General features: G+C 37.4%; 1 protein-coding gene across 1 annotated transcript in view; it reads left to right on the top strand.

The window, feature by feature from the left end:
* The window catches only part of POLR3B (RNA polymerase III subunit B), a 70,376-nt gene that overhangs the window by 11,729 nt on the left and 45,282 nt on the right, over positions 1-13,365 (top strand). Inside the window, exons 10-13 of the mRNA XM_048960922.1 lie at positions 3,143-3,265; positions 3,939-4,055; positions 5,336-5,470; positions 10,113-10,274. Coding sequence (XP_048816879.1) covers positions 3,143-3,265; positions 3,939-4,055; positions 5,336-5,470; positions 10,113-10,274 — 537 coding nt within the window. The remainder of the gene's footprint in view (positions 1-3,142; positions 3,266-3,938; positions 4,056-5,335; positions 5,471-10,112; positions 10,275-13,365) is intronic.

Genomic DNA, 13,365 nt, shown 5'->3' with positions numbered 1-13,365 from the left:
GTTTCCATGGCTACAGTTTCATAGCTCGTATCTTTAGAATTATGAAAGCTCCAGACCAATTCTGTCTGTGATGTCAACCTTGAACTTCCCTGACATCTTTTTAATCCAGTCATCTGCCTGTCTCCATTCTGTAATTTAGCCTGATGGACTGCAGAGCTACATTCTAGGCAAGTGCCATGGAAACGCCTAGACATCATCATTAAGACACAAGCTGGGGGAGGAAGAACTGGGCTCTCACTCTTTCATGCACACTTTATCGTGTGTTACGAGTGTGTGTATCCACACATGCACACACAGACTTTGTGCAACAGGATCCTCCCCAGTCCTAGGAAGCAGTTGACCCTAGTTGGAGCACTTTATCCCACTTGAACCCAGAATAATATGAGTATTGTTAATGTTTGCTTTGACTTCTATTGCATCCATTGACTGCTAGACTTCCAACCACACTCTTCATCATCTTGCTGCCGTCTCCTTTCTAATCCCATCACTGCTCTTTCTAAGTCATCCCTTTGCATCATGTCCCTTCCTTCTGTCCCCCACTTTCCTGTGAAGTTGTTCTTTTGCAGCATTGCCTTCCAAACAAAAACGAACAAGAGAACTTGTGGCTAACTGTGCTTTAATGTTAATTCTCTTCCTATCAGCTTTGTAGCACTTCACACATCTTTGGTGTTTGTCATGGTTTACCCCGTGACAGTGTTCCTGTAACACAGGTAGCAACCCAAGAATGTCATGTTACTATCCTAACGATGTTATAAGTTAATTCAGGAGTGGGTTTTTGTCTGGGGGACTTGGGTTAGTTGGTGGTTTTTTTCCTTTTGTTGGGGGGTGAGTGGAGACGGTAGCCCTTGTGTTGCACTTGTCCTGAACTTACTAACAAAGAAAACATCTCATACCAGTATGTGTCTCTTGTTTGCCCCATTCACACTGCATGTAGGTGGATTTGTATGTGCAGCTCTGACAGGTTTTTTAGAACGCAGAAGAGAATACATGGATTTATTTGTAGGCTACTACATCAGCATATCTTTCTTAGTTATTTGCCCGAAATTATAGTTATTACTACTCATGAATTAATTTCCCCAGTTTGTATTTCTGTAATAATACAATATACATTATGTTACAGCCTTTCCCACTTAACAGCTTTTAAATTTTCAAGTGAGTTTTGCTGCTGCAAATTTGAACTAGAAAATCTGTAGTGGTATGATGGTATGTCCTATTTTCATCTGTATGTTGTTCAAATTTTAATCAGACTACTTGTCAAGTTAGAAGAAATGATCAACCTTTTCTAATTGACTGCAACTTTCTGTTTTTAAAGGGACAAAAGAACATAATAAAACTGCAGATTGATATTTTTGTTGGTTTTTTTCTTCCCTGCTTGTTCTGTTCACATTTCACATGATTCTTACTGTCTGGTTGCCTTCTTACCTTAAATCTGGTGGCAGGATATGAAGCAATGCCGTATCAACTTGTATTTGATGTGTTCCTGGTATGTGTGCCTGGAGCAGTATGAAGAATTCCCTTCATAAAATGTTCTTCTTATTAGAACTAAGTGTAACAATGGTGTCAATCAAGTAGTGGTTCCTAAATTGGTTTGCTGGTTAGCTTCTAAGTTCTAGAAGTGTGGAAAATGACTATGATAAAGTTTTCATGCTTTTCATATGAGACTGACTTGTGATGGATTTTATTTACTTCTCTGAAGTGTTTTTTTTTTTTGTTTGCTTGTTTGTTTTTTACTACTAAGTGACCTTATTTGAAAGGATGAGGTAGCATAGTTGTATCTGAAAAATAGTCACATAAGTTAACTACAGTCATATCAGACAGGCAAATTCTGGTTCTGAGAAGTGCCTTGAGATTGATGATATGACTACCTGGTAGGAATGAACTGGGATGAACCACTCTTCCCTGGTGCAGTTAACTGTCTTGATTTGACACTCAAATTTGTCTGAGATAAATGGAGTAGTGCTTCACGTCAAAACTGAACCATTCTCACAGTTTTAATGGGTTGTGCTACTTTTGTGCTGCTTTTAATTTCCAATAAACCACAAGGTGAAGAGAGAAAGTTCTAAGTTGAAAGAACTTCGGCCTCCTTGTTGAGAAAGAAAGAAGAAAAGAGAAAAAAGAAAAAGCTGGGTACTTCACAATTGGGGCAGCGGTTCTGCAAAGCGATAGCATTAGGTAGGCATTAGGCAAAATAACACCCCATGAAGGCAAAAAGAAGGAAAGGTATTTGTGCATTTTTGAGGAAAATGTAGCTTTTTGAGACACTGCCAGTTTTTAATGAAAACCAGAATGCAGAGTCTACATAGGCCATTATTTACAATGGTCTTTGTGGCTGGCAGTTTGAAGAACAATATGAATGCAAACGTAACTTCCTCCCAAACTTCTGAGAAACGTATTATAAGTCAACCAGAAGAGGTTTAGTGAGATTATTCTGTTTCTTGATATGGCAGAGCTCCAGACAAATGTGTGAAGGGGGAGCTTTAGCACCATCTGGAATCCACAAAGGCCTTCACTGCTGGCTGCCACCTTGAAACACTTACTGATAGAGAGATTTTTTTTAAACCTGTTAAGCGCTTTCTTAGTTTATTAAGCTTTTTTTGTGGTATAAAGCCTAACAAGGTGTCCAAGGATCACCGAAATAATAGAATGGCTTTCAAGTGGAGCTGTGTAGTGAAGTCATCTTCTAAATGCAAAGAGCTGAAGAAGAGGTGTATTGTAAAAAATAATAATAATAATAATTCTCCAATAGGACGTGCTGTATCGTAGACAATTGCATTTGCCAAATTGCTTGTGGTAAGAGACCATGTGTAATCTTTTAAGTAATTTCACCTTCCTTTGTTGTGGATTCTGAGTTGGTTTTGGTTTTACACATGTAGGGTTGTTACTTATTTTTCACGAAAGAAGTGTGGAATTTAACTGTTGTCTAAAGAGTGTGCGTGTGTGTTCCTGCTGCTTATCAAGATTTCCATTTTGGGTTCTTCCATAGCTAAAATATGTACTGCCAGTGCCAGATGGCACAGTTTCTGAGGGAAGAACTAGCTCTTGCTTAGTAGTAATGCAGACAAACAATACCAAATTAGCATAAGCAAATGTCAGTGAGTAAACATAAAGCCTGTGCTGTTTCTGTCTTTTCTTCTTTTCCTAGGCCATGGGTGTTGAAAGTGACCAAGAGATTGTACAGATGATTGGCACAGAGGAACACGTGATGGCTGCATTTGCTCCTAGTCTGGAAGAGTGCCAAAAAGCTCAAATTTTTACACAGATGCAGGTGCATCTTTTCTTTTTGCAAGTAGCCATAAAGTCTAAAGATGATTATATTGACCACTTTGCTCTGTCAGCAGTCCGCATACACTTTGTTTTTTTGCAGAGATAGTTTAAGCCAGGGGCTTTTAGGCAGCAGGCCCTGTCGAAAGTTAGGCTTTGCTCTGAACTGCTTAACTGAAAGGAATCAAAGTCAATAAATTCTTTGTTTGCAGAAGCCTGGGGTTATGTTGTAATGCATGTGAAAAGTAGTGACATCCTTAAATTCAGAGTGCACCTCATCGTTTTATACCTAGATGAAACTCAGCAAGTACACAAAAGAACTGGAGATGAAAAAGTCTAATGAGATAAACTAGATGTCTTTGGTATTTACACAATCTTTTTTCTTATACCTACAGTCCTCATTGTAGTAATCATAATCTTTCAACACTTCCAATTCCAGATGTTATCAGGACAAGATAGGCAACACGTATGCATGTATTATAATCATAGTCATGTTCAGTTCTTGAGATTTTTTTTGTTAGCATCGCTTATGCAGTTTCTTATTTTCCACCTTGCTTGAAGTTTGTGTTGTCTGTAGCTTGTGGCTTTGCACTGATTGATTAAGGAAAGCAAAGATATGTGTGTTTTTATAGGTTACAGCTCTGATATTAACTGAAGTTAATTGCTTCACTTGACAGGCATTGAAGTACATTGGAAACAAAGTACGAAGGCAAAGGATGTGGGGAGGCCCAAAGAAAACAAAGATGGAAGAAGCACGAGAACTGCTAGCATCAACTATTCTGACCCATGTTCTTGTATGTAATGTTTTCTTTCCCTGAAGTAGATCTGTGTGGTTATTTTTAGAGATGTCCAGTTCTTTCTTCTTCGTTCTGTAATGATGTCTGTATGTCTGTAATGATATAGCACCTGAAAACTTCTCACACAAAGAACTGCAGACTGTGTCATTCTAGAGCTAAACAGACTTCTAATAAAATCATACAGTTAAGGAGAGAAAACCCAGAAGTGATATGAGACTTTAGATGCTTTTGGAGTATTTTAGATGGTGATGTTCTGTTTGGTCTGTGTTCAGCCTCTGTTACTCTTTTGCCCTGCTTTAGAACATGGTGGCGTGGGGGCAACTTTGGTGCTAGTTGGGATTTAAAAGAAAAAAACGTAGCAAAAAACAACCAAATATGCAAAATATTCACAATGGAAAAACATTCATTTAAGGAAAATATGGAAGTATTATTTTTTTCAGTCTTTTAAAAAAGTGATGGCCAGAAGTGGTGTTGGTTGCAATGACATCAGTCCTTTTGAAAACAAAACAGGAACTGATGGTCTTACAGAAGCTGATCAGGATGCAATAACGACAAGTTTTGAACAAACCTCTCTCTCATCCTCCTCACAGAAATGCTCCTATAATGCAAGAACTTTAAGTTTTATCCCTGTTAGTTTTGGGAATAAGACAGGAGGCTTCTGGAAAGTGTGATTTCAATCAAGGGAGAAGTATGGATTTGGTTTGTGTGGCCAAAATATGAAATAAGACAGCTGCAAATCTTCTCTGTGAGAGCAACATGCTAGAGTTTGAAAATGAGCATAAAAAAAATGATCCTTATCCCAGATTACCCAGATTTTGACTGTGAGACGAAAAACTGTTCTATATGGAAAAATCAGTGCAATTCGTGTGGAAGAGCTTTGCTGACATGGAAGAAATGTCTTTGTTTGCTTTGTTGTTGAGATGAAGTAAATCATCCTCAAACTGAAGAAAAATATTTTAACTGAGTCAAAAGTAATCTGTTTATGAAATGCTGTACCACTAAATTATAGCCAGACACTGTCAGCTGTTACTTCAGGTCCTTACCTGTACCTGTACTACTTGCTCTGAAAGTAATGCCTCCAGTTTATTTCCATGGAAACTACAACAGATACAAAGAGTACAGTAACGCTATTTGATAGAGAACATTCTCAACTACAGAATGCTATTTTGTAATCCCTTTGTCCAGCCATGTTCTCTTGTGTTTTAAATTGGTGTCTGAGTCAAAGCTGAGGAATTGGTCCTGAAACATCAGTTTGTTCTTCATTTCTTTCATTACAGGTGAAGGAGTTCAATTTCCGTGCCAAATGCATTTACACAGCAGTAATGGTGCGCAGAGTAATTCTGGCTCAAGGAGAAAATAAAGTAGATGACAGAGACTACTATGGAAATAAACGCTTGGAGTTGGCAGGGCAGGTAGGTTTTTACTTCAGAGCTAAAGCTCTTTTGGGGTTTTGTTAGTACCTGTTTTTAAAAGAGGTATAGTAAGGGGAATCCCTGCCTTCTCAATTGAAGCATTTTCCTCTGGCTTTATTTTCATTAGCTTTTCTGTTTTTATTCATAGATAGGATGTTTGGACTAATAAACTGTATCCTGACTTCTGTTCTGCCCCTCCAACAAATGAAAAGGCAAAACTGTAAATACTGCATCAGTTTTACTTCCATTGTACCTTTGTCAGTGCCAAGACTTCTGCAGTAAATCCATCCCCCCATACAGAAGCATTGTACTGAGAGAACTTACATATTAAGCCTGGGCTGAGCCTCTGTGGAGAACCCAGCTTCTGCAACAGCTAGCAGAACAACTGCTTGAGCCATCTTTAATTTGGAGAAGTCCCTATGATTAGTTATTTGTTATCAACTGCTCATCTAGCCTTTAGAGTAACATGATTAGTATGTGGTTTAAAGCCCTACTAGATACTTCTTTTCTGGCTATAAGCTCTGTTTTGAGCCTTCAAAAATGGAAGCGCAAACACTTGATTTGCTTCAGAAGCTCTTGCTGTCTTTTCTGGGTGCAGCTGTGTGCCTTCTGGTTCTGACAGAAAATGACTAGTGGGAAAAATCTTCAGCTTACTAAAGGCAGAACTAGGAGGGATTATTTGAAATTTCTGAAAATAGTAGGTTAACTTGACTGACTGAAGTAGAGTGCATGGGTTTCTTTGCTTGCTGAATTTATGCATGATTGGCACCATTCTTTTGCAAAGAGGCTGGTGGCTAACGGCTGTTGGCGAAATGAAGTTTAGAAAGTCATAGATGTTTAAGGTTGGAAAAGACCACTAAAATCATATAGTCCAACCATCAACCCGCCATGTTTTCCTAAAGCAGTAGGAATTTGCCTGTTGGGTGAAGGAACAGCTTAATTATCCTGGCATGGATATTTTCTTTAGATAACAATTGGATTTCATTGTTGTAATCTCTGTGAATTTAAGTTGGAGTTATTGCAGTCAATATAATCTGTAATTATTGATCACGCATCAGAAATCCAAACAAATATACATAATTTACCATGGGAAACTGCATTTCTGCTCCCCACGTGCTTTCATTGGGGTTTCTGTTGCAGTACAAATAACAGTATCCATCAGTTTCTGTTCCAGTCTTATGGGAATTCTCATCTTACTGTACTTTTATTTAGGAGTACAGTGCATGTTGCCTCACATCCCTGTTTTCCTTCGCACTCACGCTTGTTCTCATCCACATGTGTGAACGCAAATACAGATTGCATGTGCACACACAGTTTGCAGTCACTTCAGAATAAAAATGTACTTTGCTTCCTAGTTGTCAGCAGAATTAAGATGATGCTCTGAGTACAAATTAAACAATGAAAATTCTTAACCACATAGGAAAGGAATTCTTTTCTTCAAGTTAATGTGTAATTGTCCGTTAGGATTCTACTCTTGTAGCAAAGCAGAATAATAAGACATAATTTCAATATTCTAGTGGGACAAATATTTCAGTCTACAATGGATTTATTTGTTGGGTTTGTTCGGCTTTTTTTGTTTCGTTTTGGTTTTTTTTTAATTTATTTTGCTGTAGCATTGTTGCTGTAAATCAATGTAATTAGTGCTCTATCATATGCTCTTATTTAGCTGGACTGAAAAGTAGTTATTTTTCTTGATAATTTAGAGGCAGAAAATAAAGCGGAAGGAAGTTTTTACAGGCTTTAAGAAAAAGGCTTCTGCTCACAGATGTTAACAACCAAAGTTGTTTTAAATTAACTGGGAAGGGGTCTTAAATGTAGAGGATCATCATAACAAAGGCAATGCATATTTTTTCTACATCAAGGAGAGCTGCACAGGGGGGAGGCTGTAACACTTGCTTAAGAGCAGTTATGGATCCCTTGTGATATTTTAAATGCTCATTTCAAGCTGAACACTTGAATTCCTCTCTGCCATATTATCAGTTTAATATTGTTGATTACTGACTAAGAAGTGTAGAAATCTTTTTTCTTTTTTTTGTCAGTTTCTGAATGTTTGTGTTTAGCTAAAGTTTGTGTGGATAAAATGAGCAGTGAGGGGGTTTTGTTGTTGTTATTTTTTTCTTTTCATGCCAGCATGTTCCTGGAATAAAAATCCTGTTGATTTATAATTTGAATAAAGGAAAAAAAGAAAAGATTCCCATGTGAGGAGAAAAACATAGCGGTCTAAACAATGCAGAGACATAAAAGGCATTGTGTTTATAAAGATGTGTGAAAACAATAGCTGCTAATTTCACACCCCATGGGACAAGAGAGTACGAAATGTGCTTTAGCTTTAGATAACAGAGTTGTATCCACTAGCCAAGCTGGTTTACAGAGCTTTCTCTTAGTCTTTCTGCCACGAGAGGCTTGGTAGGCCAGGTGCCAGCTGAGGTGTTAGCAAAACCTACCGATTTCAGGCTTAATCTTTTCACCTACCTTTTCTGTTTCCTTAATGTGTTCATTATTTGCTAAGCATTACTCTGTTCTTTGTCCTCATTTTTTTTTTGTTTCTAATGCAGCTTGCTTTGTATGGGTGAGATATGGAACAGCACCAAAATCCGGCACCCTGGAAAGCAAGGGATTTCTACCCTGTGACAAAAGAATACCGCCTTGACTTCAGAGATTGGCTAATCCCAGCTGTTCTGATAATATAATTAAGGCTGCCTAATGTCTTTAATTTTGCAACCAGTTTGTGTGAAAGGGAGAATTTGGCACTCAAAAGGCTTAAACGCTAAATAGCAATCTCAAGGCGCCTAATTAGAATTCTCTGACATTAAGCTAATTGGTGAAACTGTATTTCAGCAGCTTAACTTCTTTATTAATTTTTCTTTGGATTTTCAATGAAAATCAATTGATGAGCTGTCAGTATTTTTTTTTCTTTAATATAATTTGCTCTTTAGTGATCCTGACTTAAGCAGGCTGAAAGGCCCTGGACTAACTATGAAATCCATTGAATATTATCACTGGCATTCCATCCTTTTTCTTTAATCGCCCACTCTTGACCTAAATAATGTGGTTATTGTGAGACTCTGCCTTGCCAGATAGTCAGAGCTCTTACAAACTGAGAGTCCGTGAGTGAAATTAGCAAAGCATAACACTTTTCAGACTGGCAAAGTTTGTGTACTTGGGGTTTGGCTTTATTATTTCAGAGAAGAAGGATGATGTTATAATCCCTACAGCACCTGGAACTAGGAGACTTTGTAAAGATTTTAAGATCAAGAAATCAAAAATGGAACTATTTTTGTATGTGACATGTTTTTATCAAAAGTTTCTGCACAGAAACCTGTTGAGATTAAATGTATACCAGGATTGACCTCAAAAGAGTCTGTTTTGTGTTTAACAAGACTTTCAGACATGTTAAAACTGTGCACATTCCTTTTCCCTCCATTTGAAACACATCTCTCATAATCTGATTTTTGGAGATGCCAGTGGGTTGTCCTTCCTAATGTAATACTTCATGAAAGATGTTTTCATTTCTAGTTGAATTTGGCTTTAAAAAAAGCTGTGACACTGCAGTGAGTCTCAGGTGACTGAATTTCTTTTAACAGTAGTAAGAGGAAGTTGCATTGTAAAATGTTCCTACAAGGATCAGGAAGAGGGTCTCCAACACCTTCATCATGTATCAAGACCAGGTTTAAAAAAAAAAAGTTTTTATTGAAGACTCTCTATTCTGAATGGAAATAGGGTTCTGTTTTTGTCAAGAGTTAACATGCAGTGTACATGATCACTGTTCTATATAAGGTTTTACAATTTAATGATTGCACACTAAATGCTCTTTACATTTTTAGTGTAGACTGTCTTAGTCTACTCTTAATCTCTGTGAAAAGTAGTGACAATCTTGTATTGCCTAATCATACAACTGTGTGAGTTTCTAGTAGATTTTGTCATACTTAAATGCACTGATGCTAGTGAAAATGATATTTTATAATCTATGTAGCTGCTTTACAGTGTCATTTGGCTAAGACTTTGATCAGTCTGGTTGTGACATGTAAGTGGAGAAAAGCAAGTGAAATCTAATGGCCTATCCCACTGATAGTATGAAGAGTAGTTTGCATTCTTTCCAGAAGAGAAGGAGATATTAAGACTACGTTTAATGGATACGGTTATAATTCAGTTTTAATTCTTCACATAAAAAAATTAAACTGCACAGCTGACACCAGGACATCTTGACTTGTGATGGCTGAATGCCTAGCTTGTTCTGCCTTACAGTCCTTCGACACTGGGAACTGCCATTTCTGGCATTTGATAGCTGCTGTGTTTTTAGTCCTCCTGACATTTGGAATTTAAATTGCAATGCTTCTTAAGAGATGTATTGCTGTTTGTTTGGTTGGTTTTTTTCTGACTGTTGATGGGTGCATATGCAAAGATATTGTGAAGGTCAAAACAAAAAAAAGATGAATAGATAGGCTTAGACGACTCTTCTTACTTTGCTTTCTATTTTGAAATTATTAAAGTGAAACATCTGAGAAATTAAGCAAAAAAACTTATGAGAGTAATATGTAAGAAACAAACGCTGCATTTCAGCTGACCAGAAGGGTAGAAATATCGAAACACCTGCGTTCTTCCACTTTTCCCAGACCTTAATCCAATTGTTTTGTATTTCCAGCTTCTTTCTCTTCTGTTTGAAGATTTGTTCAAAAAATTTAACTCTGAGCTGAAAAAGATTGCTGACCAGGTAATCCCCAAGCAACGTGCAGCTCAGTTTGATGTAGTGAAGCACATGCGTCAGGACCAAATCACCAATGGCATGGTCAATGCCATTTCCACAGTAAGTACTTTTGGTTTAATTCTAATATACAAGATTCTTCTACTGTACTGAGTGCTGAAGTGGTGTAAATTTTGTTCTGATGGCTCCACTGTCTTTGGTCAAATCTATCAAAAATTGCAAAGTTCTGTCATGGACATGGCTTTTGGAATTGGCTGAAAAATCGTTATTCTTCAAACCAATTTTTATTTCCCCATTTAATTAAAAGAGGTGTTTGAAGTATCTGTGATGGAACAGTAGAAACAGACCAATTTAAAATAGAGGTTGTTAATCCAACTTGCTGTCTTGTGCGTTCTGCTTTATTATGTGGTTCGTGATATTTTTTTATTACCTAATTAAGTTGAGGCTGTATCATATGTCCAAAATATGGTTGAAATATGACAGGAAAAGAACACATTGTGAAGGAAAGACAATTGCTAAAAAAGAGCTCTTTGAAGAGTGATGCCTTTTTAATTATATGAGCTGGCTAGTAGAAGTAAATTTAGTGTGAGCAAATTTGTAGCTAGGAGCCAGTATTTTTTTTGTTACGTCAATGATAACGATACTGAACTATTTAACTGGGAAAACTAGTAGACCAGATGTTACTGTAAAATGGTTGGAATCAAGTCTAATTTGTCGTCGTTAGATTTTTGCTCATATCTGCCTTCTACTAGAGAGGATATCTTCATTCATGCCAGTGGACGAGAGCAAGATGTAATTATTAACTTTGTCTCTCACCTCACATATCTGCAAGAACAGTTTGTGTGATAATCCCTGCACTCTAGCTAGTAGCTTGTAAGTGAATTTGAAATACGTGAATTTTTAATAAATTAGATTAGTGAAAGTATTTTAGTTGCTGGTAGACTGTGTGCAACTTGCTTCTTAATCTTTGGAACTCTTGAGAGGGCTTTTCTGCCTAGTACGAAACTGAAGTTTTTCTTCATTTCTTGTAAATAAAATTAACTCCACAAATTGCATTCAAAACAACCTAGTCTGTTACTTACAAATCCCAGTGTTTAAAGCTTATCACTATTTAATTTTATGAGTGCCCAAAACGTAGTTAAATCTCTATAGTGCACGTACCCAAAACAGTTGACAGATTTGTTTCTCTAAATGCTTGTGCTTTCTTCTAGCTGGTGCCAGTTTTTCCATTTGGACTGACAGAGATAAATCTGCAAACTATTCAGTACATATTGTAAAGTCTTCCTTCTTCCGCTATCTTAGGAGTTTTTTTTTTGTTACTGTCACATAAGCAGTTAAACACCATCTGCTCTTAAGCATTGAAAATCATTTCTCAGGAACAAAGCCCAGTGCATACTATTCAAGAGATTAAGCAAATACCATAAACATCGTTCTTGGAAACAGCAATCTCCAATCTCACCAGAATGCTTCAGTGATAGTCCCAAAGAGCATGAGATAACTTAAGACTTGTAATTACACTAGTAGCATGCAGAATAATTCATAACACTGCTAAATCCTCTGTACACTGGTGTTCAGTGGTACTTAGTCTGTGTATCCTGGAAATACCAGAGGAGAGTAAGTGAGCAGAAATAGTACAGACCTAACAGACATTTCAGAGCCTACAAAATCACGCAGTGCCATTGAAGAAGGAATTTTGATACAGGAGTTTTCAGTAGGAAGTCCTCTATCTTGCAGCAGCCCTGACCTGTTTGGGTTGTTTTAGACAGCTTTGAAGGAATCACTCTGACACTTCCAAAGCATAAATAATTTTTTCACATTATTTCTTCAGGGAGTGTTTTACCTCCCTTTCCTGTTGCTGAGATTTCAGTCATTTGGACAGTGCAGAAAAACTGTGTGGTAGTTCAGGTTACAGTCATTTCTAGCATGAGGATAAATTACTGATTTATTTTACTCTCCATTCATATTCTGATAATTTCCAGTCCTGTAACAGTGTCATGGTGAGTGAGTGAGTGAGTGAGAAGGATGAACAAGTAGTGAGGCCTTTTGCCGTTGAATATTATGTCTTCACCCTTTCTGCAACAAGGGAAAAAGGCAGATGTAGGCAAATAAGCCAGTATCCATCCCAATTTTTCTCTTCTTGCTGTTAATCAAAAGATGAGATTATGCTGTTAGTGTATAAATAAAGAAACCTAGCAAAAAGATTTCAGTGCAGTATAGCAAGCAAACTCTAAATTCTTTGTTAGCTGTGCTGGCATGAGTTTGTCAAAAGGTTACATGGATTAGGAGGTGGCAGTCCTAGAGAAAACATTCAGGCTCTTGGCTCCCTTTGGACTGACTGGTAGTGTTGTGACTGGGGCAAGTAGTAACAACTGGGCAAAAATGTGCTGTATCTACTGACTCAGGTACCAGGAACTCTCTATATATGGAGTATGGATCTTGAATCAAGATACGTAGTATCTAAATTTAATAGCCTGCTGAAACATTAGTTTAGGTTGCAGTGAACTGCTGGGTATTGATAGATATTATTATATATCTACTTGCCATTTAAACGTAATTGTGTTCTAGAACATTCTCTGAACTCCTTTGTTCTAGTTGAAACCACAAGTAACACTGCCCTTGACAGTCACAAAGCATGAAATCATTGGTATATGAATGAATCTCTTCTAGTTGATGTAAACTCACTGGAGAAGTGTGGATAGACCTAAAACCTCCCACCCTTCTTTGAAGATAAGACACATGAATGAGTCTTTTTCCTCTAGATTCTGATACCCAAAGGTTTTGAGAAGGCACACGTGACTTTGATGTCAGATTGCTTCAGTATAACCATCTGTGTTTCCTACCAAAATAAATCACAAAAAAGACAGAACTGAAGCAGGACCTACTGTAAAAGTATATTTCACACACAAAAGAAGCACCCCTTTTGTTGACATACTCAAAAAGGTCAGAAAAGCTTTTACTTTTGTTAAATTTGAGCATTGATATACCTGTGTGCATGTGAAGATCAGTCTCTGTGTAATTGAAGATGTTATAGCAAAATCATCTGGAAGAGCAATTCTTCTGTTTCAACTTCAGTTAATAAGTGTGTCATAACGAGTAGTTTATATACAGATGGGTAGTTAGACAGCTGTATGACATAAATGCCCAGGTTGGATGGGCCCTGGGCAACCGGATCTAGAGAGTGACAGCCCTGCCC

Source organism: Lagopus muta, chromosome 1, assembly GCF_023343835.1.
Source record: "Lagopus muta isolate bLagMut1 chromosome 1, bLagMut1 primary, whole genome shotgun sequence".
In the NCBI taxonomy this organism is placed as follows: Eukaryota; Metazoa; Chordata; class Aves; order Galliformes; family Phasianidae; genus Lagopus; species Lagopus muta.
Note: the sequence above shows the minus strand (reverse complement) of the source record. Positions and strands in the feature narration are given on the sequence as shown.